This window comes from Emydura macquarii, unplaced genomic scaffold, assembly GCF_026122565.2.
Source record: "Emydura macquarii macquarii isolate MOO-44397 ecotype Brisbane River unplaced genomic scaffold, CSIRO-AGI_Emac_v2 contig_629, whole genome shotgun sequence".
Taxonomy (NCBI): domain Eukaryota; kingdom Metazoa; phylum Chordata; order Testudines; family Chelidae; genus Emydura; species Emydura macquarii.
Genome location: NW_027130766.1, coordinates 8,938,722 through 8,965,991, shown reverse-complemented (window position 1 = coordinate 8,965,991; position 27,270 = coordinate 8,938,722). Strand labels below are relative to the sequence as shown.

The following is a 27,270-nucleotide window of genomic DNA, read 5'->3' as shown; positions in this document are numbered from 1 at the left end:
ATAGGAGAGAGAATTGGGGGGGGGCTCAATGGCTCAGTGTGGTTCCCAAAACCCCTGGCAACCCAGAGGCCCCTGCTGCGAGGCCCCCGGATGTTCCAGCGCCCAGCCCCACACGTGCCCCTGTCCCCAGTAGCAGCTCCCACCCCATGGTGGGCATGGCCGCGCCCGTGGGTCCTGCTGCAGCCATCCTGGGGGCTGCCATGGGCAGGGGGCGGGGGGCAGCAAGCTCAGCATTCCCTGCGCCTCACTACACCGGGACCCGACCTGTGCCCACCTCATCAGCCCAAGCAACGACGCAAACGCTGGCGAATGCGGCACAGGCCCAGGCTGCGAGTGCAAAACCCGCACCGGGCAGGGCAGGGACCTTGGCATCGGCAGGGCCAGTGGCCGGCTGGCGCCGTCTGTGCGAAGCCTCCAACGGTGCTAGCTGTGAGTCCCAGCTTGCCGCCCCCCACCCACTAGCCAGCACAGCCCCCCGTGAGGGGCTGCCGGAAGGGGGGGGGGTCCCAGGCCTTGCCCCAGCCCCCTCGGAGCTGCAAGTCAGCCCTCGGGGCATAAATTAGCCCTTGAAACCCTGGCTGGGCGGTTTGCCAATTGCAGGGCAGGCTGGGGAGCACGGCTGTTCTTCGCTGCCCTCCTCTGCATCCTGTCCCTCCCCAGCACCAGCCGCCCAAGCAGAATATTTCATCTCTGCTTTATTTAGGAGTTATTTGGAAAGGCAGCAATGGAGCGGAAAAGGGCTTCACGCTGCTGCTGCCACGGGCGGGCGGGTGTGGGCGAGGTGCCTACGGGGCTGGCTCCAGTCAGGTCTGGCGGAGGCCCCTGTGCTGGGTGGGAGGTGGGTGCTCCAACGTAGGCGGGGGCCAGCGTCGTTCCGGGGCTGGGGAATTGGCCACCCCCCCGTCCCCAGCCCGCATGGCTCAGAGCAGGGATCAGCGTGTGCCTCCAATGGGGCCGGGGAAGAGGGCCAGTGGGTCTAGCCGGGCTGTCTGGACAACTGCAGCCCAGGCCAGCCGCCCTCGTGGCCAGCTCCGGCCGTGGGCACTGGGCTGACAGCCGGCAGATGCCCCGGCCTCCGCCCCGCTCCGTGCACCTGGCCCCTGGCCAAGGCTTTGCCGCCCGTGGGCTTGGCGTGCAGGTCGCCGGCCCAGAGCCCCTCACGCCCCGTCACGGCGGCTCTGGAGCGGCGCAACCGGAGCCTCCCAAGGCAGCGCAGGCGGATCCTGGATGCTCAAGGGAGAGTCTTGCTGCCAGCGGGGTCAACCACAGCCGGGCTCAGAAGCCCCTGGCACCAGGCTCCTCCCCCCGGGCTCCAAGCTCCTCCCCTCCCCCATCCACCAGGCTCCTCCCCCCGGGCTCCAAGCTCCTCCCCTCCCCCATCCACCAGGCTCCTCCCCCCCTGCACCAGGCTCCTCCCCGCAGCACCAGAGGCAGCGACTCAGCCTCGGGTATTTCCCACGCCACCTTCTCCAGCCCCGCCCCGCCCCCCTCTGCGGACTACAACTCCCATCGGCCCCCGCGGGCGCGTCACGTGCCTCCGGCCAGCCATTCCGCGCCCCACGTCCAGCAGCGCGGAGAAGGGCGGGCCGGGCTTCGGTGATTGGCGGAGGCCGCTGCCTGTCACCCTCCCCGGCCGGAGCGGAAGGGGTGGGCGGATCCGGAAGCGTAGCGGCTGAAAGGCGGAAGTGGAGGCCGTAGCCTGCGACCCAGCTGGGGCCGAGACCGGAGACCCCGCAGCTGTGAGTGGGGCCGGGAGGGGTCGGATGTGCGCTGGGTGCCCGCCCTCCCGAAGGGGGGGGGGTCGGGTCAGGCCTGGGGGAGGGGCTCTGAGCTGGGCCCCCGAGCTGGGCCCCCTGGAGCCGGGGGGCTGGGAGGCAGCCTGGGGGAGGGGCTCTGAGCTGGGCCCCCTGGAGCCGGGGGGGGGGTGGCAGGAGGCAGCCGGGGGGGGGGCTCTGAGCTGGGTGCCCAGCCCCCTGGAGCTGGGGGGTGGCAGGAGGCAGACTGGGGGGCTCTGCGCTGGGCCCCCTGGAGCTGGGGGGGTGGCAGGAGGCAGACTGGGGGGCTCTGAGCTGGGCCCCCTGGAGCCGGGGGGGTGGCAGGAGGCAGCCTGGGGGGGCTCTGCGCTGGGTGCGCGGCCCCCTGGAGCTGGGGGTCGGGGTGTGAGGTGGCGAGCAGGCACTGAGCCGGGGGGCTCTTAGCTCCGGAGGCCCTGCCTCTCTCGCTCTCCTCTTTCATCGTCTCCCCACGTGTGAAGTCATGCCCATGGGCTGAGATTGCAGAGAGCTTTGCCCGGCCATCCCCATCGGGGGTCACCGGACATCAGCCCTGGGTGCTGGGAGGTTATTCCCGACTGGTAGCTGGCCGGGGGGTGTGAATGGGCCTGGGGAGCCCCTGAGAGCAGGAGGTGTAGACACAGGAACCTTCCCAGCGTCCCTGGTGGCCTGAGACCAGCTCAGGAGCAGGAGGGGAGAAGTGGGGCTGTCGCTTATCTTGGGTGAGGCGGACTCTAGAGGCTTCACCACCCCATCTTTCTCTCTCTCTGGCCAGTAATGCTTGCCTGAGCCAGGTCCCTGGAAGGCGGCTGCTAGTAACTGACTAATTACATGAGCTGAAAAGAGAAGCAAACTGAAGGCTTCTCTCCCCTGTGACCCCCCCTCCCCCCCATTCATTCCAGCTCCTCCCTGGTTGTGAACAGTCAGTAACTTCCCATTCATGGCCTGGATGGCCTCCCCTTCCTCTGGCTTGTATTGTCGCTTGGTAAATATATAGTGAATCATGATTCACTTTTGCTCCTGCAAACAGGCTTCTGTGGCCTGCATGCCATTGTGGATCCCCGAGTAACTGGCTGGGTTGGCTGGGTAATGGTGGTGGTTTCTGTAGCTGTCATCACTCTAGCTCTCTGGGTACTGGATGAGATACAGGTCTCGTCTGGCACTGTGTTTCCTAGAGGTAGGCTTTCTGGTGTCAAATGTATTTGCAGAAGTTGCCTGTGATATTAGGGGTTTATGGCAGTTGGTGCTGGTTTACCATTGTGCAAAAACATCAAGGTTGTGTCAAAACTGGGCTTTGAGCCAGGTAGTCTGGAGTGAGTACCGGCTTGTGGGGTGAGGGGACTTTGACTTCTGATCTTGGCTTGGACATGAGCTTGTAATGCGTCTGTCGAGGAAGGTGGTGGCTAAATCTGTGTGGCAGGGGCATGATACTCGGCTCCAAAGACTGGGGGGGTTATCACCTGTGCAAAGACTAAAAGCACAAGGAATAAAGGCTTTAGCTGAAGAAAAGATGGTGTCCTAAAGTAGATTCTTCTAACTAAGGCTCTTTTTTTAATAACAGTATAAATTCCCCGTACAGGGATTTCACTTAGGCATATGCTTGCTGGTTTAAAACATAACCTTCACAGAGACCTCTCGGGAGGGGCTCCTGTGTTTATAGCACTGTACCCCAGTAAGTGTGCAAGGTGCTTCTCTGAAGCACAGAACGCAGTTGCTGTCCCTGAGGGTCAGAAGTCTTGGTTAGAGAACAGTGCAATAATATTTCTTCTTAGTACAGTTAATTTCCGTATTTAAAAGTGGCATACTTGAAGCTGACTATTTAAGTTCCAGGTTAGAGAATGGGGATATGGTTCTTTCTTTAGGCTTGAATCTAATCACAGGTGCTGCTTGAGTTACTAGTTAATAGGGGCTTTTCACCTGTGGGGGAATACCATGCTGTGGTCTGACAATCAGAACAGCTAGCTGTAACTGTTCTGATTATTCATGAGTAAATGCTATTGTACTGCATATTTCTCTAGATCCCCTCTACACTAGTGCTTTTGTGTAGATCTCTCTCTGGTCTTTGTTTCCTGAACAACCTTAATAGAAACTAGGAGAAATCCAGTGACTTTCAGCAAAGGTTGTAGCACTTCTACTTTTTGAAAGATTGGTTTACTTAGAAAATTGTATCGTGTGTGGGAATAGAAACTGTCCAAGAATTTCAAAAATGGGAGCTTGAAGTTAAATGCTAAAAAAGGCATAAAAATATAAGGTCCCTTATCTACAGATATTAAGAAGCCAGCAGCTGCCAATGGATTTAGGACCCTAACTTCAGGGTCCTGTTTCTGAAAGTCTTGTCCTCCGTGCGTTGTAAGTGAAGAAAGTAGGTGGTGGTGGAATTCACAGTAGAACATGTATCAAATTGAAGGTGCACTTAACACTGTTAGAGGAGAGGTAATGTTGCATTTAAATTGCGTGAGGGTGGGATCAGACACAAACCTCAATACACTAATCTGTAACAAAATTATCCAGGTGAACTGAGGAAAAATATAGTATTACTGCCATTTAGAGTACAGGAGTTGTGTTCCTGACCGCTCTTTTAGGCATTAGTGATATTAACCATCATTGAATTCCCGTCTTACTTGCTGTTTCACTTACCTGCCAACTTTTCTGAACTTTTCATAACTTGTAAATAAAATTAGCGGTATTGCCAAAATCAATACGTTGTGTCTGGTCTGGGATCTTACAGGCAGCATTAATAGATTTTTGGTTCACCTTAACATCTGGTGCTTCTGTATATGGCTGTTTACAACTCTGACCTTGATTAAGTCTTAAGAAGGTATAAGGAGAGAGGAGGAAGAGAGAACACACTGGGAGACTTAAAGGCTGCTGCATGTGAAACAACATGCATCTTCTATTTTTGGCTTTCTGTTTACAGAAGAGTTCAAAATAATCCAGATGCACTGCTTGTTCTAGATCAAATTGGCAGCAGAGACAATGTATCGGAAGGTTGGTGCCAAACCAATAGTCAGATCTCTTGTGAGCTCTTCCTGTGTGAGATGATTGTATTCCAAGCTATTAAACTCCAAGGCCAGGAGCGCTGGGGGACCTGTTAATTTGTGATTTATTGTACCCCAGATTAACAGGTACTACTTGAGTTAATGTGCTGTTGCCCCTGCACTCTGGCTAATGTCCTCAGAACTTCCTGTTACTATACCCACGGTATGCTTGGTTTGCTCTCCTCTAACCATACTCTGGATTATTCTTGTAAACCTGCAGCCGATCACTGGAGCTTTGGGTGGCCCCAAGTGGAAGCAGCCATGGTTGTTGTGTAATGGATGTGGAATTCTGAGAGTTGCGCATGTAGTCAGCAGCCCTGCAACACACAGTGATTGAGTGATCCAGAACTGCAGTGTTGAGAAACGGCTAGACATTTCTGGGTCACTGAGTCGCTTGCTTTGTTCTGACTGGCTGAAATAAGCCTGTTTTGGAATCTTGCCCTACATCTTCAACTAATGTTATCTTCCAGCGTCATATGTCCAAGTATCTAGATGGTTTTTCATCTCACTTTAACAAAGTCACCCTTCGAGAGAATGGCCTATATGCTTATTGGCTACTCCAAGTTACCATCTGCATTTTCCGGAAAATGAGCCCAATGAGAGTGTGTGTTTCCTCATGCAACCCTGTCTGTTTCTGTAGGCATTCTGGTTAGCCTTCAGGCCAGGGGAGACTCAAGCAATCTAAAAGGAGACACTTGAGTACTTTAAATTGCTAAATTCAAGAGCAATAAAAAGGACTGTTAGCTTGCTGTAGGCTAGTAAATTTGGGGGTGGGGGTGAGGTGAGGGGGAAGTTTTCCTAATCTCCCCTGTGCTGATGTGAATCAAAACCAACAGAGTGGGGCTAGCTGATAACTGAGGAACCAAGTGAAGCTGTCTGGAAGTGGAAATGAAATTCAAGTATCTCAACAGAGGGGGGGTAAACTCTATTTTAAGAAAGACTTCAGCTTTAGTAATAGAAGCTAGAGATGGAGAAGATCCATCTTCTGTCGACACATAATTATTCCCTGTGGATGTAGGCACCAACTTTAATTCTAGTCCATTACAGGTAAAGTGGACTTCAGGTTCTGTCCCCCTCCCCTGACAGATCATCTTTGTGGTCTTACAGCCTCCTTCCTATTAAACCTTTCTGCCTGCTGCTATCCAGAAGACCCCAGACAGGTGAAAATGATGACCTAATGCAGTGTTTCTCGACCTTTTAAGTAGCAAGTACCCCCTAACTTCTGAAAATTTTAATAAGTACCCAACGCACACTTGGAGAAATACAATCTTTTTCCCCTTTACCGCTGGACAGCTGTTTTTCTCGTAAAGCAGGACAGTTCTGTGTTCTGCAGTGCTGTGTGGCTATGGTAGTTCTAAACCCCCCTGCTGTTTCTCCCCTCCTTCCTCCTCCCCTTCCTCCATATAGAAGTGAAGGTAAACACCAGCCAATCACTATGGCCTGATGGCAGGGTCACATGGTGTTCTCACACAGGTGGGAACTTGTGAGTATGAGCAGGCACTAGAGTGGATAGTAGCGCTCCCCGTGGCCGTCCCTGGTTGGGGGGGCCTGTGGCTAATCACACTGTGTGGGTCCCTCTTAAGATTTTTATGCTGGTAAAATCTGGGGCTGTCATAGTTGTCAATGTCACTGCTCAGCTAGTGAACCTGGGGGTAGAGCCTGGCTCCAGGACTGGGCAAGCCGCTGAGCTCTCTGCCTGGCTTTCTGGGCACTGGGCTTTGAGCCAGGGAGGGGAGCTCCCACCTGGACAAGTTGCAGGTGGCTGCAGCCTGGCTGCCAGCCCAGGAGGTGGGCGACTGCCACCCAATCCAAGCTGGGGCAGAGGAGGCTTCCGCGCAGGCTGGGAGCTGGGGACATGGGCAGGCGGGAGGCAGCTGCTGCCCATCTTCAAGCCAGGGCACGGGAGGGTGTGTCTCAGCTCAGCGAGTCCAGCTCACAAGGTGCAGGAGGCTGCTGGGCTCCCACCTGGGAGCTGGGACCAGGTGGGATGCGGGCGGCTGCTGCCCAGCTTCCACCACCCGGCTTCCCAAAAAGCTGGGGCTGGTGCATAGCTTCCCAGGACTGGGGCAGCTGCCACCTGCCTCCCAGCTAGGAGGTGGGACCGCGTGGGAAGCTGGCATCTGCCACCCACCTCCCTTCACTGGGTGTTTTGCCATGTACCCCCAGTCTGTGTCTCACGTACCCCCAGGGGTACGTGTACCACAGGTTGAAAAACTATGACCTAATGAATTACAAAGGAGGGGAGAACAGTAAAACAGACTAAAATCCTTTCAGGTGCATGAATTAAAACTAGCAATTCTCTTCTGTAATATTGGGTGTTAAAGGATTTTGTAAGCTTCTATTGTTACAAGTTAAGACAAATGACTTCCCACATTTCTAAGAATTATTCAAGTGTATCTCAGTTAACTCCTTGGTCGGTGTTTCAGAAAACAGTGGAGTGGTGCAGCGGTAGTGCTGTCAGTTTCTTGCTGCCCTTCCTCAGGGTATGAAGTTTAGTCATATGCTTATGCAAGCAAGGCCTGTTGCTGGTTTTCAGAGCAACATCATAAAAATTCTAAGCAGTTGCCAGGAAAGTTCATATTGTCTTTGGCTACTGCTGACAATGTCTCTAGGCGCAATAAGGTTTTATTTTAAACCCTAAAATGCATGCTATTTCCTTGTAAGAAGGAGGTAGAATGAGCTGCATGAATTCATTTAAAAAAAAAAGAAAATCTTACTGGCGTTTCATGCTTGTCTTACGTTCTGGTGCTCCATGCAGCAAATTAAGGGTGTGATGATGTCTTCACAACACTTGTTCAAGAATGTATATAGGACACTAACACTTGAGCATGCTGCTACCTTGTTATGCTACTCTGCATCACCCCTGTGGCCCCTCCATCTAACTAAGGAGTGGGGCGCTTCCCAGGCCTGGTTCAGAAGTATGCAGAGTGATCCTTTTGGATGGCAGAGTTCCTGTTACAAGTGGGTTGGGCTCCTCCAGCACATCGTGCTAAGCATTATCTTCCCCCACCACCACTGCAGAGGTGCCCAACGCTGTAAGAGCAGCAAGTTGAAGGGTCCTCGTGGTGAAGGCGCTGGACTGGGACATGAACTCCTGTGTTCAAGTGCTAGCTGCTGCAGACATTCTGTTCATCTTGAGCAAGTCACTTCTTCTAGCTGTGCCTCAGTTCTCTCTCTGTAAAAGGGCAATAATGTTACTTGCATTACAGATGTCTGAGACATTCCAGAACATACACGGGGTGAACAACAGCTAGAGATGTGGGATCCTATTAGACTGAGAGATTCTGCCTTGAGGCGCTTACACTACAGTAAACTCTCATTTTTGGACAAGAGCAATCTCTCTCTGGTACCCAGAGCCATGCTAGGTGCTCTGTATGGGCTTGTCTACACTTACCTCGGAGATTCGGCGGCAGTCGACTGGAGTTACGCAAACTACGCAAAAAAACTTGCGTAACTCCCATCGACTTCTGTGCTTCTGTTCTGTCCTCCGTCTTCAATGCGCTCCGCCACTTGAGGAGGTGGTCTTAATACGTCAATTTCTGGATCGATTGAGTGGGTCTTCACTGACCACCCAGTTGATCCGGAGAAGTTCATCTGACGGCGGCGAATTTGCCACCGTCAGTGAAGACATAGCTTTAGTGTACAGAAAGATGGGGCCTTATCCCAGAGAGTTTTACCCTCTGCATAGATAACGGACAAGGGATGAAGATGTAACCCTTTCTTTGGCTTGTGACAACACTGTTTACCATATTCTTAGCACTTGTACTTGGACGTTATTAGTGAGGCAGTTCCCAAAGGTGGGTTTGAAAGGAGTCAGAGCATTGGCCCCTGAAGCTGACAGATCACCCAAGTATAAGACTTAGCCAGAGCAATACTACAAAGCTTGTTTCTGTGGCTGTCTTCCGTCAGTTTGACCTGGTAGTAATGTAAACAACAATGCTATGCTTAGGGGACGTTAGCAGAATGTAGCTTCTAATATTATCCTTGTCACCTTCCTCATGTACTAGTAACATGCACAAACACAATACCTCAGCCTGTTCTAATTGTATGTTTCTCAGTTCACCCATGGTGATTTAATAGGGTGCTAGCAGCTGTTTCTACAGCATTAGTCATACCATTTAGCTGAATTAAGGTCCCAACTAGAGCAGCCCTGCAACTTCCTCTGAATCTTGTAGAGCTGGTATGTCCCTGTCTTGGTCACTTTCATCGCTGGATAAACTTACTCTTGACAAAGCAGAACAGTGAAGTAAGGCCTTGTCTACGCGAGCACTTATGCCGGCAAAACTGTTGTTACTCAGGGGACACGCCATGGGTGGCATAAGTTTTGCCGGCTTAAACACTTGTGTGGACAGTGCTAACTCAGCGGGAGATGCTCTCCCACTGACATAGGCACTGCCGCTTGTTTAGGTGGTTTTGTTATTTCGGAGGGAGAGCTCTCCCCCATCAACATAACAGTTACAGAAGCACTTATGCCGGCAAAACTTAGGTTCCTCAGGGCAAGTTTGCTTTTTTCACACTACTGAGCGACAAGTTTTGCTGGCATAAGTGCTAGTGTAGGCAAGGCTGGATATGCAAGAATCAAGTGCAGTTAAATCCATCAAGTACTAAAATCCTATAATTTTTCAATCTCCTCCCTTTCTTATGACAAGTCCTTGCCTATGAAGTGGGATGGCTGATTAAACCCTGAAAGCCTTAGCTGAAGTCTAATAAGATAAGAATTCCAGAGGGGTAGCCGCGTTAGTCTGTTTTTAGCAAAACAACAAGAGTTCTGTGGCACCTTAAAGACTAACAAATTTATTTGGGCATAAGCTTTTGTGGGCAGAAACCCACTTCGTCAGATGTCTTTAAGGTGCCACAGGACTCTCGTTGTTAAGATAAGAATGTTTCCTTTCCTGAATCAAAAAGGAATTATTGTGCCTAGTTTATTATACTTACTTCAGTTCACCTCATGACTCCCACTACATGGGTGCTTTACAAGCATCCATTTTACCATAGTGAGGGAATCATTTTACTCAACTTGCCTGAATTGTAAGAACATAGGAACGGCCTGACTGGGTCAAACCAAGGGTCCATCTAGCCCAGTATCCTGTCTTCTGGCAGCAACCAATGCCAGGCGCTTCGGAGGGAATTAACAGACCTAGTAATCATCAGGCGATCCACCCCATCGCCCATTCCCAATTTTTGGCAAGTAGAGGCTAGGGACCCTTCAGAGCATGGTTTTGCATCCCTGCCCATCCTGGCTAGTAGCCATTGAGGGACCTATCCTCCATGAACTTATCTAGCTCTTTTTTTTTAACCCTGTTATAGTCTTGGCCTTCACAACATCCTCTGGCAAAATAGTTTCACAGGTTGACTGTGCATTGTGTGAAGAAATACTACTTTTATTTGTTTTAAATCTGCTACCTATTAATTTCATTTGGTGACCCTGAGTTCTTGTGTTTATGAGGAGGATTAAAGAACTCTTATTTACTTTCTCCACACCAGTTGTGATTTTATAGACCTCTATCATATCCCCCCCTTAGTCATCTCTTTTCCAAGCTGCAAATGTGTCCCAGTCTTAATCTCTCCTCATGTGGAAGCTGTTCCATACCCCTAATCACTTTGGTTGCCCTTTGCCGTACCTCTTCCAATTCCAATACATCTTTTTTGAGATGGGGCGACCAGATCTGCGCGCAGGATTCAAGATGTGGGCATATTGTGAATTTATGGAGAGAAGGACTGAGGTTAAATGACTTAGCTAGCACCACACAGAGCCAGTGGAACGGAGATTGTCAGGCTGGCTGCTCACAGACTGCACTGCATCAGTTCCAGATGGTTCATGTTTTTAACATTTGTCTTCGCAACCGTGAGTGCTAGAAATAGAACTAGCAGTGAGAGCGCTACATGTGGAGCACTCTTCTGTGGCAATGGCTGGATTGCACAGTTGCAGAATACAGGGAGCCTTGACTTTATTGTGGCACCTTGTGATGCTATAGTGGGGATAGCCAGCCATTCGGTACCTCTGGACATGTGGAGAATTAACCTTAATAGCAGTAAGCCAACTAACAGAGTCCGCACTATTTTGAATCCTAGTTTAAAGACATTCCACTAGTCACTCTTCTTGAGACTCCGATAAAGATCTGAGGTGGTGGCTGCAGTGTAATTAGGTTGTGACATGCTCACCAGAGACAGTAATCCTGTCAAGGATCTCGGGTGTGTGTCAGTGTTTGACTTGATGTAACTGAATATCCTAATTTCCCACATTTTACTGCAATCTTAACTTGTGTAAGCCCCTTCCAAAGTATCAGCTTGTCAGCACAGCGGTAGGGGCCTCCTCACCCTCTATTCACTGAGCTTAAAACCTTTTTATCTGGGTGAAAACATTAACATGAGAGAACCCACCATTGACCGTTCCAAGCAGATACACACGCCTGTCTTGGAGGTCTGATTACAATAACCTTAGTACCAGAGGAGTTGTTTCTTTGAATTGTTTAAGATGACATGAATACTACAGCTTCCTACATTCATGTCAACACTCTTAGCATGGACTTCTAAAATCCATTTTATATACAAGATGTTGATACAGCTGACTCAAACACCCACCTTGTTGGATGAGAAATTTGTGTGTAGTGGCATGATTCTTCTTCTTTCCCTCGCTCCCCCCCCTCCCCAACAGTTGAACTAAGGAGCAAAAATGCTTTCTACATGGGCTGTTCTAGGAAGCAATAGAATAGTCACAAGTGGCTCTCATGAATGCTCTATGAAACGACAGACCTGAACACACGAGCTCAGCTTTCATTTCTCGCGTGCAAATACATTGATTAGGGAAAAGAGACTTCACACCAGATGCACTGGAGATGTCTAACTGGTTCCCAAATGCCAGCTACATACTATGCAACACAGATGTGCTCCAAGCCAGCTGTAATGTGTGTAACAAACCTCAGAGTAGCCTTCAGTCAATGCAGAATTTGAGTTACTTTATTTTGATAAAGTCCAGAATTTAAAACAATGCACTAATGGGAAGAGAAGGTCTTTGCTCCCCTATTTAAGAGTCTCTTTGGCCAGAAAGTGACTTTCTGCCTACAAATGTAATTTCAGTCACAGTAACGTGAAGTGTTACTTGTAACACTAGTAGGCAGAACACTTTCAGAGAATGATTCAGTTCCTGTTTTAGTTAGTCTCTCAACGGGTGTTACAAACAAGCTGTGCAGGGTCCCTCAGGACAGGATTGCAGAAGTGACGTGACCCCTCCAAAATAGTTCAGTGACAGGCAGAGCTGGGAACCGAACAGCTCTTGCCATAGGAACCTTTCAGGGTTGGAAGAAAATCCAGCCCTGAAGGCTCACTCAAAGCTGTAGCAGCAGCACTACAGGTGGCCATGAGTCCTCTGAGCAGTCACCCTGATCACTGCTTGTCGCTGTGCATGTCCTGTTTTTTACTTGACTTCAGTTATGCAAGTGCTGATAATTCCCTTATCCCTGGCCAAGTAAAGATATCTCAGAGCCGAATCGGCGCACACAGCCTGGTACGAGACATGAAATATCTGACACTTTCCTCAACCCTCTTGTGTTTTATAATGGACTAAATGGGGCCCAGCCTGCTTTGTCAACTGGTGGTAAAGCAGGAAGATACCTTGGCTCGCAGACGAGATCACACGTCACTGGGTAGTTAATGGCTGGCTTGAGAATATCAGTCAAGGAAAAATGCAAGAGTGATTACTGTAGTAAATACATTCTGGGTCTTGGACAGCTGAGGTCTATGGCTGATGCCTATAAGGTTCTAGCATAGTAACTTTCACTTGTTCGAGTATCTTTCTGACATCCGAATTCAGTCCCTTGAGAATGACTGAGTCTCTACACTGGCTTATCCCACTAGCATTGCCCTGTTCAAGTACTAGCAACCGAATTCTCAACTGAATTTCCTCTTTGTGGGCTAGCTGCTTAAACTTTTTGCCTCAATCAAGTCACGTAGTAGGGCTTCCAGTGGGAGATGCTCTCTGAAGTCTGGCTGCAATTCTTATTCTGCTCGAAGCTAAAACTCTTCTTTTGGTGAAACTGATTGGCTTGATACTTGTGTGAATTTCCCATGTGCAAACTGCATGATAGATGGCACATTCTGCATTGGTGCTAGGCAGAAGCTGCATGTCCTGCAGTATAGTCAGATCACTTCAGTACTGGCAGGCCTAGACTTTCTCAGTTGCCTTTCAAAGGGCGAACTTGTTTGCCTTATCTGGATATGGTCTTCAGAGAGCTGCAAGGTGCTGGGAGTTGCGGGGTAGCCCGGCCTCTTACTGTGTTCCTGTGGAAAGACTAACTTTCTTCCTTTTTAGAATGGAAACACTTAAAATCCAGTCGGCAGTTCCAGTTCCCCTGGGTCATGCGGGTTTACTTTGGAACTCCAGCGTCGCTTGTGCCTGCACAATCGCCATTTGTCACTGCTTCACTTCTGATTTGAGCACCCTGATTAGAGCTCTGCTGGCAGCACTTACGGTGCACAGCTGTCTGAGTTCAGCTGCTAGCTCCGTGCACAAGGTGCCTGCTCAGTGGCTGCAGCCCTCCCCAGAAGGGTTCCTTCCCTTGGCTTGCAAAGGGAAGTGCTGGTTGTGGCTGTAGACCACGTGAAGTGTAAAGTCACTGGGGAGATGCGGTGGGGTTGGGGTAGGGTGCCTGGGAGAGGGGCGTTCGAAGCTCCCCAAAGGAGCAGTGAGGGGCACTGCAGAACTGTCCACGGCTCCGTTTTCTGAGCTGGCAAACATTGTACGACTGTTTGGCAAATGCCAGATGATAAGACGCTGGAACTGTTCTAGGCTAGAACATCTATTCTTAATACGCTATCGTCCGCGTGTCTCAAATACTGCCTGGGTCAAGGCTCTTTTCATGGCCACTGAAACTTTGTCCAGCAATATGCTCCTAGGGCTTGTAGCACTGGGCTAGCAATAGGGCTAATGCTTTGGGCCCCTCACAAGCCCTTTAGACAAATGCAAAGCCGAAGATTGTTTTCATTGCTCTTTGCCTTCTTTCTTCCTCTGTGTATCTGTCCAGCTCCCCACTCTGAAACTAGCCAGCAACTGCGTGAAACTGATGGGTGGAAGGTACAGAGCTGCATGACGTAATCTTTAACAGGCTAGTCTGGCAGTGCCTCAAGACGTTGGTTTAAACTTAAGATCCCGGCTACCAACTGGTGCTGCAGTAATTAACATCTGCAAACCCGTTTTGAATTAGTTGGTGGCCTTGTAAAAGGAACCCGCTTCCCAAGAGTGAGTGGCAAACCCCATGGGAAGCTATTTGCTGCTGTGAACTCTGACACAGGCCGGCAGTCAACTGCTGTGGTAGGCAAGGCTGAGGAACGTGAACACAGGTGGAGTGCAGCAGACACATGAGCAGTGGGCTTAATCAATCTAAACTGCTAGCCGGGGTCTCCAGTGATAAAACCTCGATCGCTTTGCTCAGATCCAACACGTGGCTCACCAAACGGGAAGCTCCACAGAAAAGCAAGAAAGCACAAAAATACATGAGGTTTAGACACAAGCATGTGACCTCCAACTTCTGGGTTATCTAACTCCAAAGAACTCTAGCTAAGAGCAGCTGTGTGGTTTGTGATGAGAACGCCATCTGTCTGTCCTGCCTCCCCACAGCCCAGCACACCTGCTTAGGTTAAAGTTGTCAGGCGTGCAGCTGAGACGTATTGGTCCAAAGCACCATTGTCCGGTCTCTCTCCGATGTTAATGCAAAAGGGTTGTAAAATAAAAATGCCTTTACTGGCAAGAGCTGGTATGCAGCGCTGCATGGTGGCGGCTGCTGTTCGCAGGCCATGCAGCACAGCATATCTTGTGAGAGCAGACCCGCACCCGTATTTGGCATACACATCAACTGAACGCTGCTCTTTTCAATGTGGCTAATTCTATAAACGGTCTTCTGTCTGAAATCCGTTAGCGACTTCTACTGCTTTAGGACTTTGCCAATTTTGAGTTGAATTCAGAATGGTTTATGTACCTAGTTGTAGGCCAGAAGACATCAAACAGACTTAAAGCCAAGCAAGAAACAGCAAATACTTTGCTTGTAATTACTACATCTTCCCTGCTACATGACTTGTGTCTCAGTGACTGTATCCAGCAGCCTGGATGTCGGGGACACAGTGCCTTCCCGGCTGTAAGGCTGCACGGTAGCTGCCGCTGTAGCTGGCAAGAAACTGCCTACAACTGGCATCAGGGAGTGCATCTCTTCAAGTGAAGGGCTGGGTCTGGTCACTTCATGCTGTCGTGGTGTGCGCTTGCTTTGGGACCCAAACGTTGGAAAGTGATTTCAGACCCAGTTTGGGTGCATTGCCTGGCAAAATACGTCCCTGGTGCCTGACTGGACCTACTGTGGCTCAAATAGTCGTCTTAAAGCAGAGCCTGGAATGCATATGTAACCCTGCAAGCAGCTCCAGCACTGGTAAAAGGTGCTGCCTTTACAATCCTGCAGACAGAAGATCTTGTTCCCCAGAGAACGCAGACAGAAGCAATGCCAGGCTCCTCATGGCCCCCCCACCTCTGCCTTACCTCCCCCAAACACAAGGAAGGGCCACTGTTATGGAGGCATGAGGTATCTGGTCTCTATGGCTCTGTCAGTCAGGGGTTAATGGGTCTTTGACACACACACACTTGTCCTGTAAAAGCTAGACATTGGCCGTGAGCTCCTAATGGCCAGGTTTCCAGACACCATCCGATGGTAATGGTTCCAGCTCTGGGCAGTCATTTAGTCCCAGACGTGAGGTGCCTTAAACCCCTGGGCCATGCAGCCTTTCTAACTCGTTTCTTTGAGTGGATGATTTGGAGCCTGCCGAGAGAGCTGTTGTACAGGCTGTACTTCCCCTTGCTGTTCTGCTGTGGCCGATGGCTGTAATCCAAGGTCTTCACTTGACCTGTGAGCTAGTGAAATGTGAATATGGGTCCCGTTGCCAGCACACTTGTTCCTTTGTGTTGCCCACTCTGGGAATCTCCCAGTCTAATTTCAGAGGTCATTGCTTGGCTGCAGTGTGCAGAATGTGACAGATCTGAAGTAGCAGCCTGGTGTTGGCATGTTGCTGCTCGAAGCTGCCCTGGTAAACAAAGGCAAGGTTAAACAAGCAAAAGCTGTTCCTTCTGTAAAGAGGGTGACATTTATTAGAGAAGAAATCCTGAGGGGTGGAGGAGGCCAAGTGCCTCAGACTGGTACAGAGGGCAGAGCCTTTGCTGTGATCGTCACTGCTCTGGATGGTAACCAAGCTGGCTGTGGCTGGAAGTAATGAACATCTGTCTCTTCAGGCTCTGCAAAACTTTCTGGTGGAGTTGCTTCAGTCTCCCCAGAACCATCCTGGCTGGCACCTTGCAGCATTTTCAGAGGATGTGGGGGATTGACCTGTACCATCTGAACCCTAGAAGTGCCCTTTCCAGAAAAGGATTGAAGAATGCAGGAAAGCTCTATTCTTCTCTCCCATGGATATTGAGAAGGACAAACCAAGGGCTTACAGGTGCAGATCACACATGGTACCAAGGCATAGTTTTTCCTGTAGTCCTATAGGTAGGACTCTAGCTAGTGTGACAGGTACTGAAGCACTAACCCTTGAAATCACTGCATCATCCAGCTGTGAATGTTGGTGACGTGAGTAGCCATCGAATTCCTGGGGTGCTCTCTCCTTGCTCTGCTGCATCAGGCACACTGCATGCTTGCTGCGTTCCAAATGAATTCCCATATGTTTACTAAGCTCAGTGGGTCCGAGGCTCCTTTTCGAGCAGAGCATTATGGCATTTAACAGACAAACAGGATAATAAAAAGCCACAGTTTGCAAAAGCAAATCCATAGGCTTTTTGCCAGCAGTATCTTGTACGGATGGGCTTATGTAAAAAATGGTATTATCAAAGGAAAGAAGGTGAAATGGGATGTGTCATGGCTTTCTGCCTTAGTTTGCAGGTAGAGAGACCTGCCACAGGAATACCTTCCTTGCTGCCTAGTCACTCACTGCACTTACTTATGATGCAAATTCAAAGAAACATCACTGGGTGGAGTGAAACTTGCATCCAAACCTGTTTGCCTGCGATAACTTGGTTGTCAGTAGTGTCATGAAAAACGTTGGCATTGGTGCAAGAATCGTTCTGGACAAACAAGTGTTGCTGGAAGAATGCTCTTGCTGGTCACCTGGGGTTTGTTGAAAATCTTGTTGGCAAGCAGGACTGTGGGGAATCTTATGCAGCTTCCCTTCCCTAGGAATGTGACACTGTAGAGGTAATTGCAGTAGCGTAAGACATGGCAGGTGTATATTCGGTCTTCGTGTTCTAGGATTGGGGCTGAAATCCTCCATAAAATTAGCTTAGTTTCTATATATGCACGTTCCCAAATCCTGTCGTGTGGGAGGGGAAGTGGTTTTCCGTATCTTCCCTCACAAACTAGTAACTGCCAACAAGGGGTTCTCTACGTGTCTTGGTAACATGGCATTTGGTGGGGATAGCTCAATACTGTCTATATTGGAGTAATAGTCAAAGATTTCCTCCCTCACCCCCGAATCAGGACGCCACTGGGTTACCCTCACGCAGAGGCCACTCCTGCTCCAAAGAACTGGAATCGAAGGCAGTTTGTCCTTCAGTAAGTCTCCTCGTTAGCTCTCCTTGAAAGCAAGATGAGTCCTACGTGAAGTTCTGAAGTCTTCTCCAAACCCCCTCGCCAACTCCCAGTGTTTCTTTAGGGTCAGACAGCTCACGGTTCTGCTCTTTAACGCCTCATCATGTCTGGACAGTCCTGCGCGGACAGCATCCCAAGCAACCATCTGTCTGGAGGCCATGTCTGGTAGTGCTCTGTGAAGTGACCCCCGGCCATGTGTCCGCTGCCAGTCCTGAGCAGATGGGAACCCTAATGACTCAGTCTGATACAAGGCTGGGCAGGTGAAGTGTTGGCTGAGAGACGATTCTGATTCTATCTAACGCGGACATCGACATCTGAGCTCTCTGACCTGCTGTCCTTGATGTTAGCTTGGCCTAGAGTTTCTTTTCAGGAAACTCCCAGAAGGAGATCCCTGCTGGACGTGCTTGGGACTCCAACCCAGAAAGACACAACTGCCTTTTTGGCACTTGCCTTAGGCTGCTCTTTGTCAAACCAGAAATAGCTTCACTTCTGCAGCTGAAGTGCTGATGAGGAAATCATTTTTTCATATCAGATCGTGCTAAACGTCCCTCGCTGTGGCCCAAGTGATAAATACGTATTAAACAAAGCCGTAAAGGAAATGGGAGCAAATGCGTCTTTATGCAGTCCTGAGTTGTGCATCCTCGCAATTAACAACTGCAAGCCAAGGTTGTTCTCCTCCTCCTTTCCCTACAGTGACTAGCACTACATGGCTGAAGGAGGCACAGTTGTGGGGGGGACTTCCTCTGTTTTGTGTGATAAATCATTTTGGCTCTCTTCTCGTAGTCATGTCTTTGGCCCAGTCTATATAACCCAGTCGTACACGTTTAGCTTGGTACTCCTTCTGTAAGCAGAAGCTGCCCTGAGAGAGTCCCTAAACAAAAAGTATAAATATACTAGTGCGTCCAGGTAAAACGAGCCGAATGATGAGAACATCGTGTGGTGTGGGTCATGCGGAGACTATTGTCTTTTCAAAACCCCATTAAACGTGTATTGGGATGGCGAAGAGCGTGTGTAGCAGCTTTGGAATGACGTGGGATGGATCGCTTTGCTGTAGGGACTGAGGTGACCGATTGGACAGTGGCTGAAGGATGACACGCAATGCTAAAGGCACTTGCAGTGTCTGGGAAGCAAGCAGCATCCAAGATGGGTAACTGGTGGATTTTGTCCTTGCTGCCCCGTCTCTATGCTGGTTGTTAGAGCTCTGTTTGATTTCTGGTGATTGCTGCTACGTGGGAGTCGGATCACTGCATGGCCTCTGGTGCAGTGTCTGCTACAGTGAGGTGGCAAGTTTGTAGATACAAAACTACCCGTGAGTTATGTCCAAAGCAGGCTCCAAGGAGTTACAAGGCCTCTCACAAAACTGGGTGACGGGGCAACAAAATGGCAGATGAAATTTCAGTGCAAAGTAACGCACATAGGAAAACATAATAAACAGAACTATCCATACAAAACGATGGGGTCTAAATGAGCTCTTACCAGTCAGAGGTCTTGGAGTCCTTGTGAATGAATCGATGTTTTCACAGAACCAGTGTGCAGAGGCAGTCAAAAAAGGTAGCAATGCTAGACACAATTAGGCAAGGGATAGATGAGACACACAGGGCATTAGGATGTTTTTCTAAATCCATGGTACACCCACACCTTGAAAGCTGCATGCAGTTCTGATCCCCCTCCCCTCCAAAAAGACTTTCTCCAATTCTAATAGATATGTTCTTGGTTGGGAATGTCTCTTCCCATCTAGACAGAAGAAATGTTTGATTTCCTCAGGGGTGGGATTCGAATACAATGATTCTTAATGTCTGTCATCTGACGGGCCCTTCTGTAAGATCCTCTGCTCGTAACACCCCAACTCCCCCTTACATTGGGTTTCACACTCTGGACCACCGAGTGCTTCAGGACCCCTGATGTAACAGGCTGCATTTGGCCAAGCTACCCAAGTTCTGTCTCCAAACCGTCGAGCTCTGGCCATGGGGTGTAAACTTGTTTTCACTTCGTACGGGGGGCTTGATGCTCAGTCCCCTCTAAGAGAGCAAAGAAGCGCTGGGGGGATACTGTACATGCTAAGGCGCTGAATGGGTTAATCCAGCTCCTTGTGTAGCTAACACAACTTGCCAGAGCAAGTCCCCACGTGTGTGCATTGGTTCGAATGATTGCTGTCATCCCACAGTTTCACAAAGGGGGCGGGGGAGACCTGCGGCTTGGCTGATCTGCGGCTTGTATCCAGCTAGTCTGCTCTCCGGCAGGCAGGTGTCCAAGTAATTGCTGCGGGTAGAGCCCGGCACAGATACAAACTTCGTCTCCGCCTCTGAGCCGCCAAAATGATCCGTGGATGCGGGTATTGGCGGACACAAAGCGGATCTGCAGGCCTCTAGCAATGGGCTTCTCCCTGCCTGCGTTAGCAGTGAAGCCAGGATTGCGTGGACCGTGTCAGCTCGTAACAAGGGGTGACCTCTCCACGTTGGGGTAGAAGGGGTGGAGGGATGCGAAGTGGCGGTGGAAGAGCATGCTGCATGGCTAGTATCCCTGGTGGATGTGAGGCTTCAGTCTGGGGCGCTCTTCACACCAAGTGCTCACGTGAGGGCCCTGGCTGGGGCAATCTGCGGGGAGGAAGGATGCTCAACACCAACTCCCAAGGCTTGACCCATAATGCACCTGCTGACTGGGAGAGTCCTGCTTGGGCAGGAGGGATTCCTTCCTGCTGCCGCAGGAGATGAGCTTGCTTCCGGAGCATCCAATCATCTACGACCAACGCTCTGGTGCTGGTGGACATTAATGATGTTTTCTCTGTCTTCCTCTTCCAGGTGGAAACCCGCTTTCCCCAAGTGCAGCCGAGTCCAGCTCCAGTACCAGCACAGTCCCCTTGCCCCTGAAGTCTGTGCTTTTGGCGCCACTGCACTGTCGCGGACCATGGCCGGTCGAGGGGGAGCTGCTCGACCGAATGGACCAGCTGCTGGAAACAAAATTTGCCAATTTAAACTTGTCCTCTTGGGGGAGTCTGCAGTGGGGAAATCCAGCCTGGTCCTGCGCTTTGTGAAGGGCCAGTTTCACGAGTACCAGGAAAGCACAATCGGAGGTGAGTGCTCAGGCTGGGCTGGGGAAGCACTAAGGGTCCAGATTTGTGAGCCCGAGGGCTGGTTTGAAGAGAGCAGGCTAGTGGCCGATGCAGGGGTTCGGACTGGAACCCAGAACTCCTTAGGTGTGCCACAGTTGCTGACCTTGGCAAGTGCCGGAGTTCCTGGTCTGTAACACTTGCCTGGCTCAGCAGTCTGCCTGCCTTAAATGTTCATTGAAGCACCCAGCAGCTCTTGGCTGAAAGGAGCTGTCCTGTTAAAAGCTGGCTTGTGGTCCCAGCGTTCGACGGGGATAGGTACGCTGTCGGAAACCAGTAGCCTGCTCTTGTCTTTCCAAAGCAGATGAATAGAGTTAATCAAACCCTGCTTCAGCTGTCAGGTGACCGTCCCTCCCATCTAAGGATTGGGGCTGGATTTGAACCCAGGACAGAGGAGAGGCTCTTACTCCATTGCCAATCTCCTGGGCCACCAGTCCCTGGGCCTGTGGTAACTTCCCCTTTAAAAGCACACTGCCTAGCAGGAGCGGAAGCAAAGCTGCACACTGCCTCGGGGGGCGTGGACTCCAGGGGCAGCAAGAGCTGTTCCCTTGAGGTACCTTGACAGCCTCACGCAGAACGAATGGCCTGGCTCTGTTTGTAGCACCTCCCTGTTGCCCCGGTTACTGTTTGAGGGCGTAGCTGCTCCCTCACTGCAGCACCAGAAGCCTGTAGCTCCGAGACCCTGCTCCTGTCTGTGTGGTTAGAACCCGACACAGACAACACACCCTAATTAGGGCAGAGACGAGGGTCCAGGCTGGCTGCGTTCCCTTCCCAGCTCTGCCACGCTGCTCTCTGGAGATCAGACACCGGCCCCACCTCAGCTCTCACCTCTGGGTTGGAAGGAAGTGCTCGAAGATCTCAAAAGGTGCTAGGGGCATGCCGTGTTCTCCCTGATCCGGGCCTGTCGACAGGCCGAGATCACCCTCTGGGCCCATAGCAGCCATGTGCCGAGCCTGGAAGCTAGCCTAGCCGTCTGCAGATCAGGTCCTCGAACCCTGCTGCGGGGGCCGGGTACTGAGCCGTGCTGGGATGCAGGAGCTCTGTGGGGTGACCCCCAGCTGTTCACTGCTAGAGCGAGACAGGTGCTGAGCTGCCTGGCGGTGACTGTGCTGGCGGTGCCGGGGCGAGAGCGAGGCAGAGCTGCCTGTTGAAGGGCGGCGGTAGGAGGCTGGGAAGCGGCTTGTAGCAGGCTGTCGGCCCGCGCTGGTGAGCTTGTGGGGGAGGAGGGCAAAACTCAAAGGAAGCTAAGAACTGTGCAGATGTTGCACAGTTGCCCACACGGCCGCTCTCCAGGCATCCTCTGACCCACTTATGTCCCGTGCACACTGGCTGGTGCGTTCCCTTTGGTTTCCGTCTCTAGCCAACGGTTGCCTAATTACTGAGCGGCCGCCCTGCGTGGCTGGCAGCGTGCCCGCCTGCTCGGGTAACGTGGCCGTAGCTGGGCCGCCACCCATTGCCAGCGCCGGGAGAGCCGGGTTCTCGAAGGCCGGCTGGCTTCAGACAGGGCTGCCCGGGCTGTCTAGCTCTCACAAACCTGCCCAAACGCTTCTCCCCCAGCTGCCTTCTTAACGCAGACAGTCTGCCTGGACGACACGACGGTCAAGTTTGAAATCTGGGACACAGCAGGGCAGGAGAGATACCACAGCTTGGCACCCATGTATTACCGAGGCGCCCAGGCAGCCATCGTCGTCTACGACATCACCAACATGGTGAGTGCGGCACGGCATTTCCCCTGCCCGGCCGACCTCCTCCTCCAGCGCTGGGTACCCTGCTCCTTGGGACGCTCCAGAGATGGCATCAGCTCAGGGTTGGGGGCCCAAAGTTCTGGGGGGTCGAAGCCCTGCTCTGACCCTTCCCCTTGGCTCTGTACTGGGCTTTCTAGTGACCCAGGCACTGAGCCTGGAGCACACATGTTCCTGGCTGATGAGGGTCAGCCTGTCCCAGCTGGAGAGGGGAGAGGTGCCTGTCCTGACCACTGCCTCCTGTCTCTCCCCAGGACACGTTTGTGCGAGCCAAGAACTGGGTGAAGGAGCTGCAGAGGCAGGCCAGCCCCAACATTGTCATTGCATTAGCGGGCAACAAGGCCGACCTGGCCAGCAAGAGGGCTGTGGACTTCCAGGTAAGGAGGAATCCGGAGCAGCCGCTGCCCTAACTCCGAGCCAGGGAACCAGGAATTTATCCTTCCTTGAGCTCCGATTTCAGGCCCAAACCTGCCCGAGCGACTGCATAGAGCCCGCAGGGCGAGTTGGCTTCAGGCAGCTGCAATGTGGTAACCCCCGAACCCTGCTCAAGGGGAGCAGAGCCCATCCGTGCCCAGCCACTCCTCTCCCAGCCCTGGCCTCTCCTCCCTGGGGCAGCCCTGGCGATGGGGGAGAGGGGAGGTATTGGAACGGGCCGGCCCTGAGAGTAACTGCTAGTGTGCTTTGCCCACACTCCCTGTGCTGCTGTCTGCAGTCGGCGGCTGGCCGGCCTGCCTTCCCCTGGGCAGACGACCCACGTCCCTCGGTCAAAGAGCAGCCTTTAAACATGCCAGGTGTCTGAGGCATCTTTCCAAACGGGTTCCCTGCCAGCTCCCTGAGCGAGCTGGGTTAATGCTGAGCTCCTGTCCTGAGGCAGACCTTCTCCCTGCAACACTCGGGCAGCAGGCGCTGCGTCGCTCGGCAGTGCTGTGCGCTGTGTGGAGCTGCGGCTGGCGTCGCTGCCTTGGCAGCGTGGCTCATGTGCTTCCCGGCTGGTGATGTCAGAGCGGGTGTAGCACAGAACCCGGGAGACAGATCTGTCTGGGGCACTACCCGCATGCTCCCACCGCTGGGCAGCTGGCTCAAACTGGGCAGGAGCCGGGGGAGATCTTGGTGGTGCTTGTAGACGTGTGGGTGCGGAGGTGGGATGCCAGCCCAAGCGATCAAGAGGGCTTGTGGGAAGGAAGGGAAAGCAGCAGAACCTTGTCTGATAGTGACCTGCGGAGGGACCCGGGCTGATGGCATATCCCATGCCTGCCTTCCAGCCCACCCCAGGGAAGGGGCAGCTCTGGGCCTTCCCCAATCCCCTTACACTCTGTTGTGATTGCCTCCAGGAAGCCCAGACGTATGCAGATGACAACAGTTTGCTGTTCATGGAGACCTCCGCCAAGACGGCGATGAATGTGAATGAAATCTTCATGGCAATAGGTAAGCGGCAGAGCTGGGCTGCAGGGAGGAGCGACACCTGCAGGCTCCCTCGCAAACCAGCACGCGTGTCCGAGCAGCCACAGCCCCCAGAGCGAGCCCTGCAGCAGGACCGAGTGCCCGATCGCCCAGATGGGCGTTGCCACGCCTGTTGTGTTAAGGCCTCCGGCAGGTGCCCATTGGTAGGCACCAGTGCTGCAGGGCAGCCGGAGAACTGGAATCTGAGCCTGCCCGCCCCCACGGTGCCGTGCTGCCAGTTCTTGCTTGCCATGTCCGGGGCACATCAGGAATTGGCACTTACCTTAGTAGTCCCCACCCAGCTGGAGGGAAAGACCTGCCCCAAGTGGCACCAAGGCAAACCTCCCTGGGGAAGCAAGAGAGCCCCGCGTCTGGCCCCGAGAGGAGTCCAGCTCCGGGGGCTGATGTCCAGGGTCGCTGGCTCCTTGGCACTAACCTGTTCCTCTTCCTCCAGCCAAGAAGCTGCCGAAAAACGAAGCCCAAAACGCTGCCGGCACTCCGGGCAGGAATCGGGGCGTGGACCTTCAGGAGAACAGCCAGCCCTACAGGACCCCCTGCTGCAGCAACTGAGCCGCTGTTCCACCCGCCCGAAGCCCTTTCAAACGGCCTGACTGGAATCCACTCGAACCAATCGCACTTACGGTAGAGCAGCCAGCGATTGCAGCTGCCGTGATTCTCCATCTCCTTCTGATCATAGGCCGGAGGGAGCTGTTCCACCCGCACCTTTCTGTACAAATACTAATTCCATTTCAAGTCTTCAGTCACTTTTTTAATAAATGAACTTCTGCTCTTCCCTCTTGCTGGTGGTGGATACGTGTCCTGGTGCTGGCCTCTCCTGCTTCTGCTAGGCGAGGGCTAGAACCGCCCGGGTCCCACACGCGCGCCGGTCACTATTGGAAACCAGGGGAATTCATAGACTAGATGTGATCTTGTTTAAAAGTTCTCCACCTGGAGAAGCGAAGGCTAGTTTAGTGCCACAAGCACTAAAGAAAACGGTAGCATTAGAATGACATTAACTCTGGCTTCTCAGCCACAGTGTTGACCAAATCACAATGATGAGTATTCTGGGTTGCGGATGAGGGGGGCAGAGGGGAGCAAAACTGGTTTCTTCTGTATTTTGTATTGTACGTTTCTTCGACATGTAACCAATCAGTATCTTGTCAATATAGTACATGCCAGCTACCCTTCTGGGGTCCTTATTCTTGTGTTGGACTTTAGCATGCCAGCTCTCTCTCTCTCTCTCTCTCTCCAGTTCGGGTGTAATGCACTAATCATCCCGTTGCAATTTTTTTGCAAAAAAAATCTTGTATAAAAAAACAAAATTGTCCTTTTTGACAGTGATGTGATGCCACTAATGTTAATAACCTGCTGTCGCGCAAACTGCTCTGGTTTCCTGATGTACAGAGATGGGGGTGGGGGAGATTTTGAAGAACTTGTCTGTGGAAACCGTCTGTATTAAACCTGTAATTCCACGAAATAAAACACGGAGGGAGGCATTAAAATCGCTTGTGTTGCTGGAGTCTAACTCGTGTTGGCTGCTGCCTCGTGCCTGCTACAATGTCTGATACGTGCTGGTATTTAAAGAGGAACTGTCGACTTTGTCTTCATCACAAACCTACGTTTTGTGTGCGATTAAAACAAATTTTTATAAGTCTAACGTGACCAGAAACGTTTGTTTTTGTTGTTAAATCCGGGTCCATGACACTTGGATGTGGGTGTTCCCCACCCAGCAGGCACTGCCGGAAAGTGAAACTGGCCCGTGTAGTTTCGTTATCAACGTGTTCTGCTAATGCTGCCTAGCGCGTAGAGCACAACACAGCGGATCTCAAAGGAGGGCAGGCTTGTTACCCCCGCACCACACGTGGGGCAGCTGGGCACAGAAGTGCCTTATCAAGCCCTCCAGCAGGCCAGAGTCAGGTCAGGAGTAGCACCCAGTCATTGCTCTGATCACTAGGGAACACGTCCTCCTTGTGGGCGCCTGTGGCAGCACCGAGAGCCCCCCGCTGGGCTGGGCTGGGTGGAGATGCAGGTGGGAGACGTGGTGGAAAACGCTGAATGGATTGCCTTGATGAGACGGGGCCTCGTTAAAGTGTACAGAAGCAGGGCCCGCTCAAATCAGTCCTAGGGCGTGGCAAGATGCACAGGAAAAAAGCTTCCCATAAGATGAAAGGGGCCTTATCTGGCTGCGGCTGACAGCCCGGGGCCAACGTCTCGCTATCACAGACCACCCTGCCCATCGTTCTCACAGCAGCACCAGCAGCTACCCCAGGCAGCGGGAGAGCAAGCCGAACTGCAGCGAGCCCCGAGCAGCCCTGCGGAATGGGCCGTGTGGAAAACGCCGACCAGGCTGTTAACCGAACTTCTTCCAAATCTCTGAACCGGGCAAAGGTTGAAGCGACAAGCAGCCTGGAGTTGTCTTAATGGGTAACCGCGTCTCGGCCTCCCGTTCCTACGCACAGAGGGACAGGGCAGCTTGCACTTGACGGGCTGGAGTGAGGTGTTGGGGTGTCCCTCCAGGCAGGGAGCACTGTGCTGAAAGGGACGCATCCCAGCCACCCTCTGGCTAGTAACGTCAGTCTACAGCAAAAGCCAGCAGGCGTGTAGTCCTGCTGCGGGAGTTCCCTTACGCCTGCCCCAGCAGTGGCCCTGACCCCAGCAAGCGGGGCTAATGCCAGCTTCTGATCTAGCTGATCCTGCGTGTGGGAACGCTGAGCCCGGCCAGCTCTCAGGGCTGCGGCCGGTGGAGCCAAGCTGCCTACGTAGGATCCCAGCCACGGCTGACCGTAAGGAGTTGAAGGCGCACGTAGGACGATCAACCCACTTCCTAGCTCCACTGCCCACGCCTTCCCAGGGACTCGGGATGCCAGGCTGTGGCTAGCGTCCCCCGCACTGAGCACGCCCGTTAGCGCAGGGCAGACAATTCCCCGGGGGTGGTAAGTGGATGGGCTCTGCAGTGTTGCCCTAGCACAGTCGCTTCCTCTTGGTTCTTTCCTTTATTGGGCAAACCTGATGCTCCAAGACTGTCAGACTGGAGTCGGGGGGCAGCTGATCAAAAGAGATGAACAGGGGACGCGGGAAGCGCACAGCCGTCTCCCACAGCCTCCTGTCTCTCCCGCTGGGCTGCCTGCTGCTGGCTAGAAACGGTTCAAAGGAGTAACCGTGAGCGGCTTCTGCTGCCGCTGCCTGGCGAGGAGCGGCCTTGCACCAAATGTCCCAGTGCTGCAGCTGGCAGAGACCAGCCCAGGGCAGCAGGCAGGTGCCTCCCTTTCACTTACCTAAACCGCTAGTGTTGCCACCTCCCCCTGAATTGCAAAGTCCCCTGCCTCCTTCCGCTGCCTGCCTCCTGCCTGAGTTCTCCTTCCCCAGCTGTGAAGGGGCCTGGAGAGCGCTGGTGGCTGGGACACGCTGATGCCCTGGCTGGGGGCTAGGAGGGCTGCGGGCGGATTGGCGAGCTGGGCTGCGCGGAGGATGCTGGGGCTGTTCCTCCTACCCCGCTTGCCTGGGCCCGTGTGCTGAGCTGCTCCCCAGCGGCTGGCGGAAGCAGCTTCTTCCCACCCT

At 52.4% G+C, this 27,270-nt stretch overlaps 1 protein-coding gene across 1 annotated transcript; it reads left to right on the top strand.

Moving 5' to 3' along the window:
* The first annotated feature begins 1,639 nt into the window (after window positions 1-1,639).
* On the top strand, window positions 1,640-25,369 carry RAB5C (RAB5C, member RAS oncogene family). Its single transcript, XM_067541341.1, has 6 exons — window positions 1,640-1,739; window positions 20,223-20,494; window positions 22,088-22,239; window positions 22,527-22,649; window positions 23,604-23,697; window positions 24,167-25,369. Exons 2-6 carry the CDS (start codon window positions 20,329-20,331, stop codon window positions 24,280-24,282), a joined length of 651 nt encoding a protein of 216 aa, XP_067397442.1. The 5' UTR covers window positions 1,640-1,739; window positions 20,223-20,328; the 3' UTR covers window positions 24,283-25,369.
* The last annotated feature ends 1,901 nt before the right edge of the window (window positions 25,370-27,270 follow it).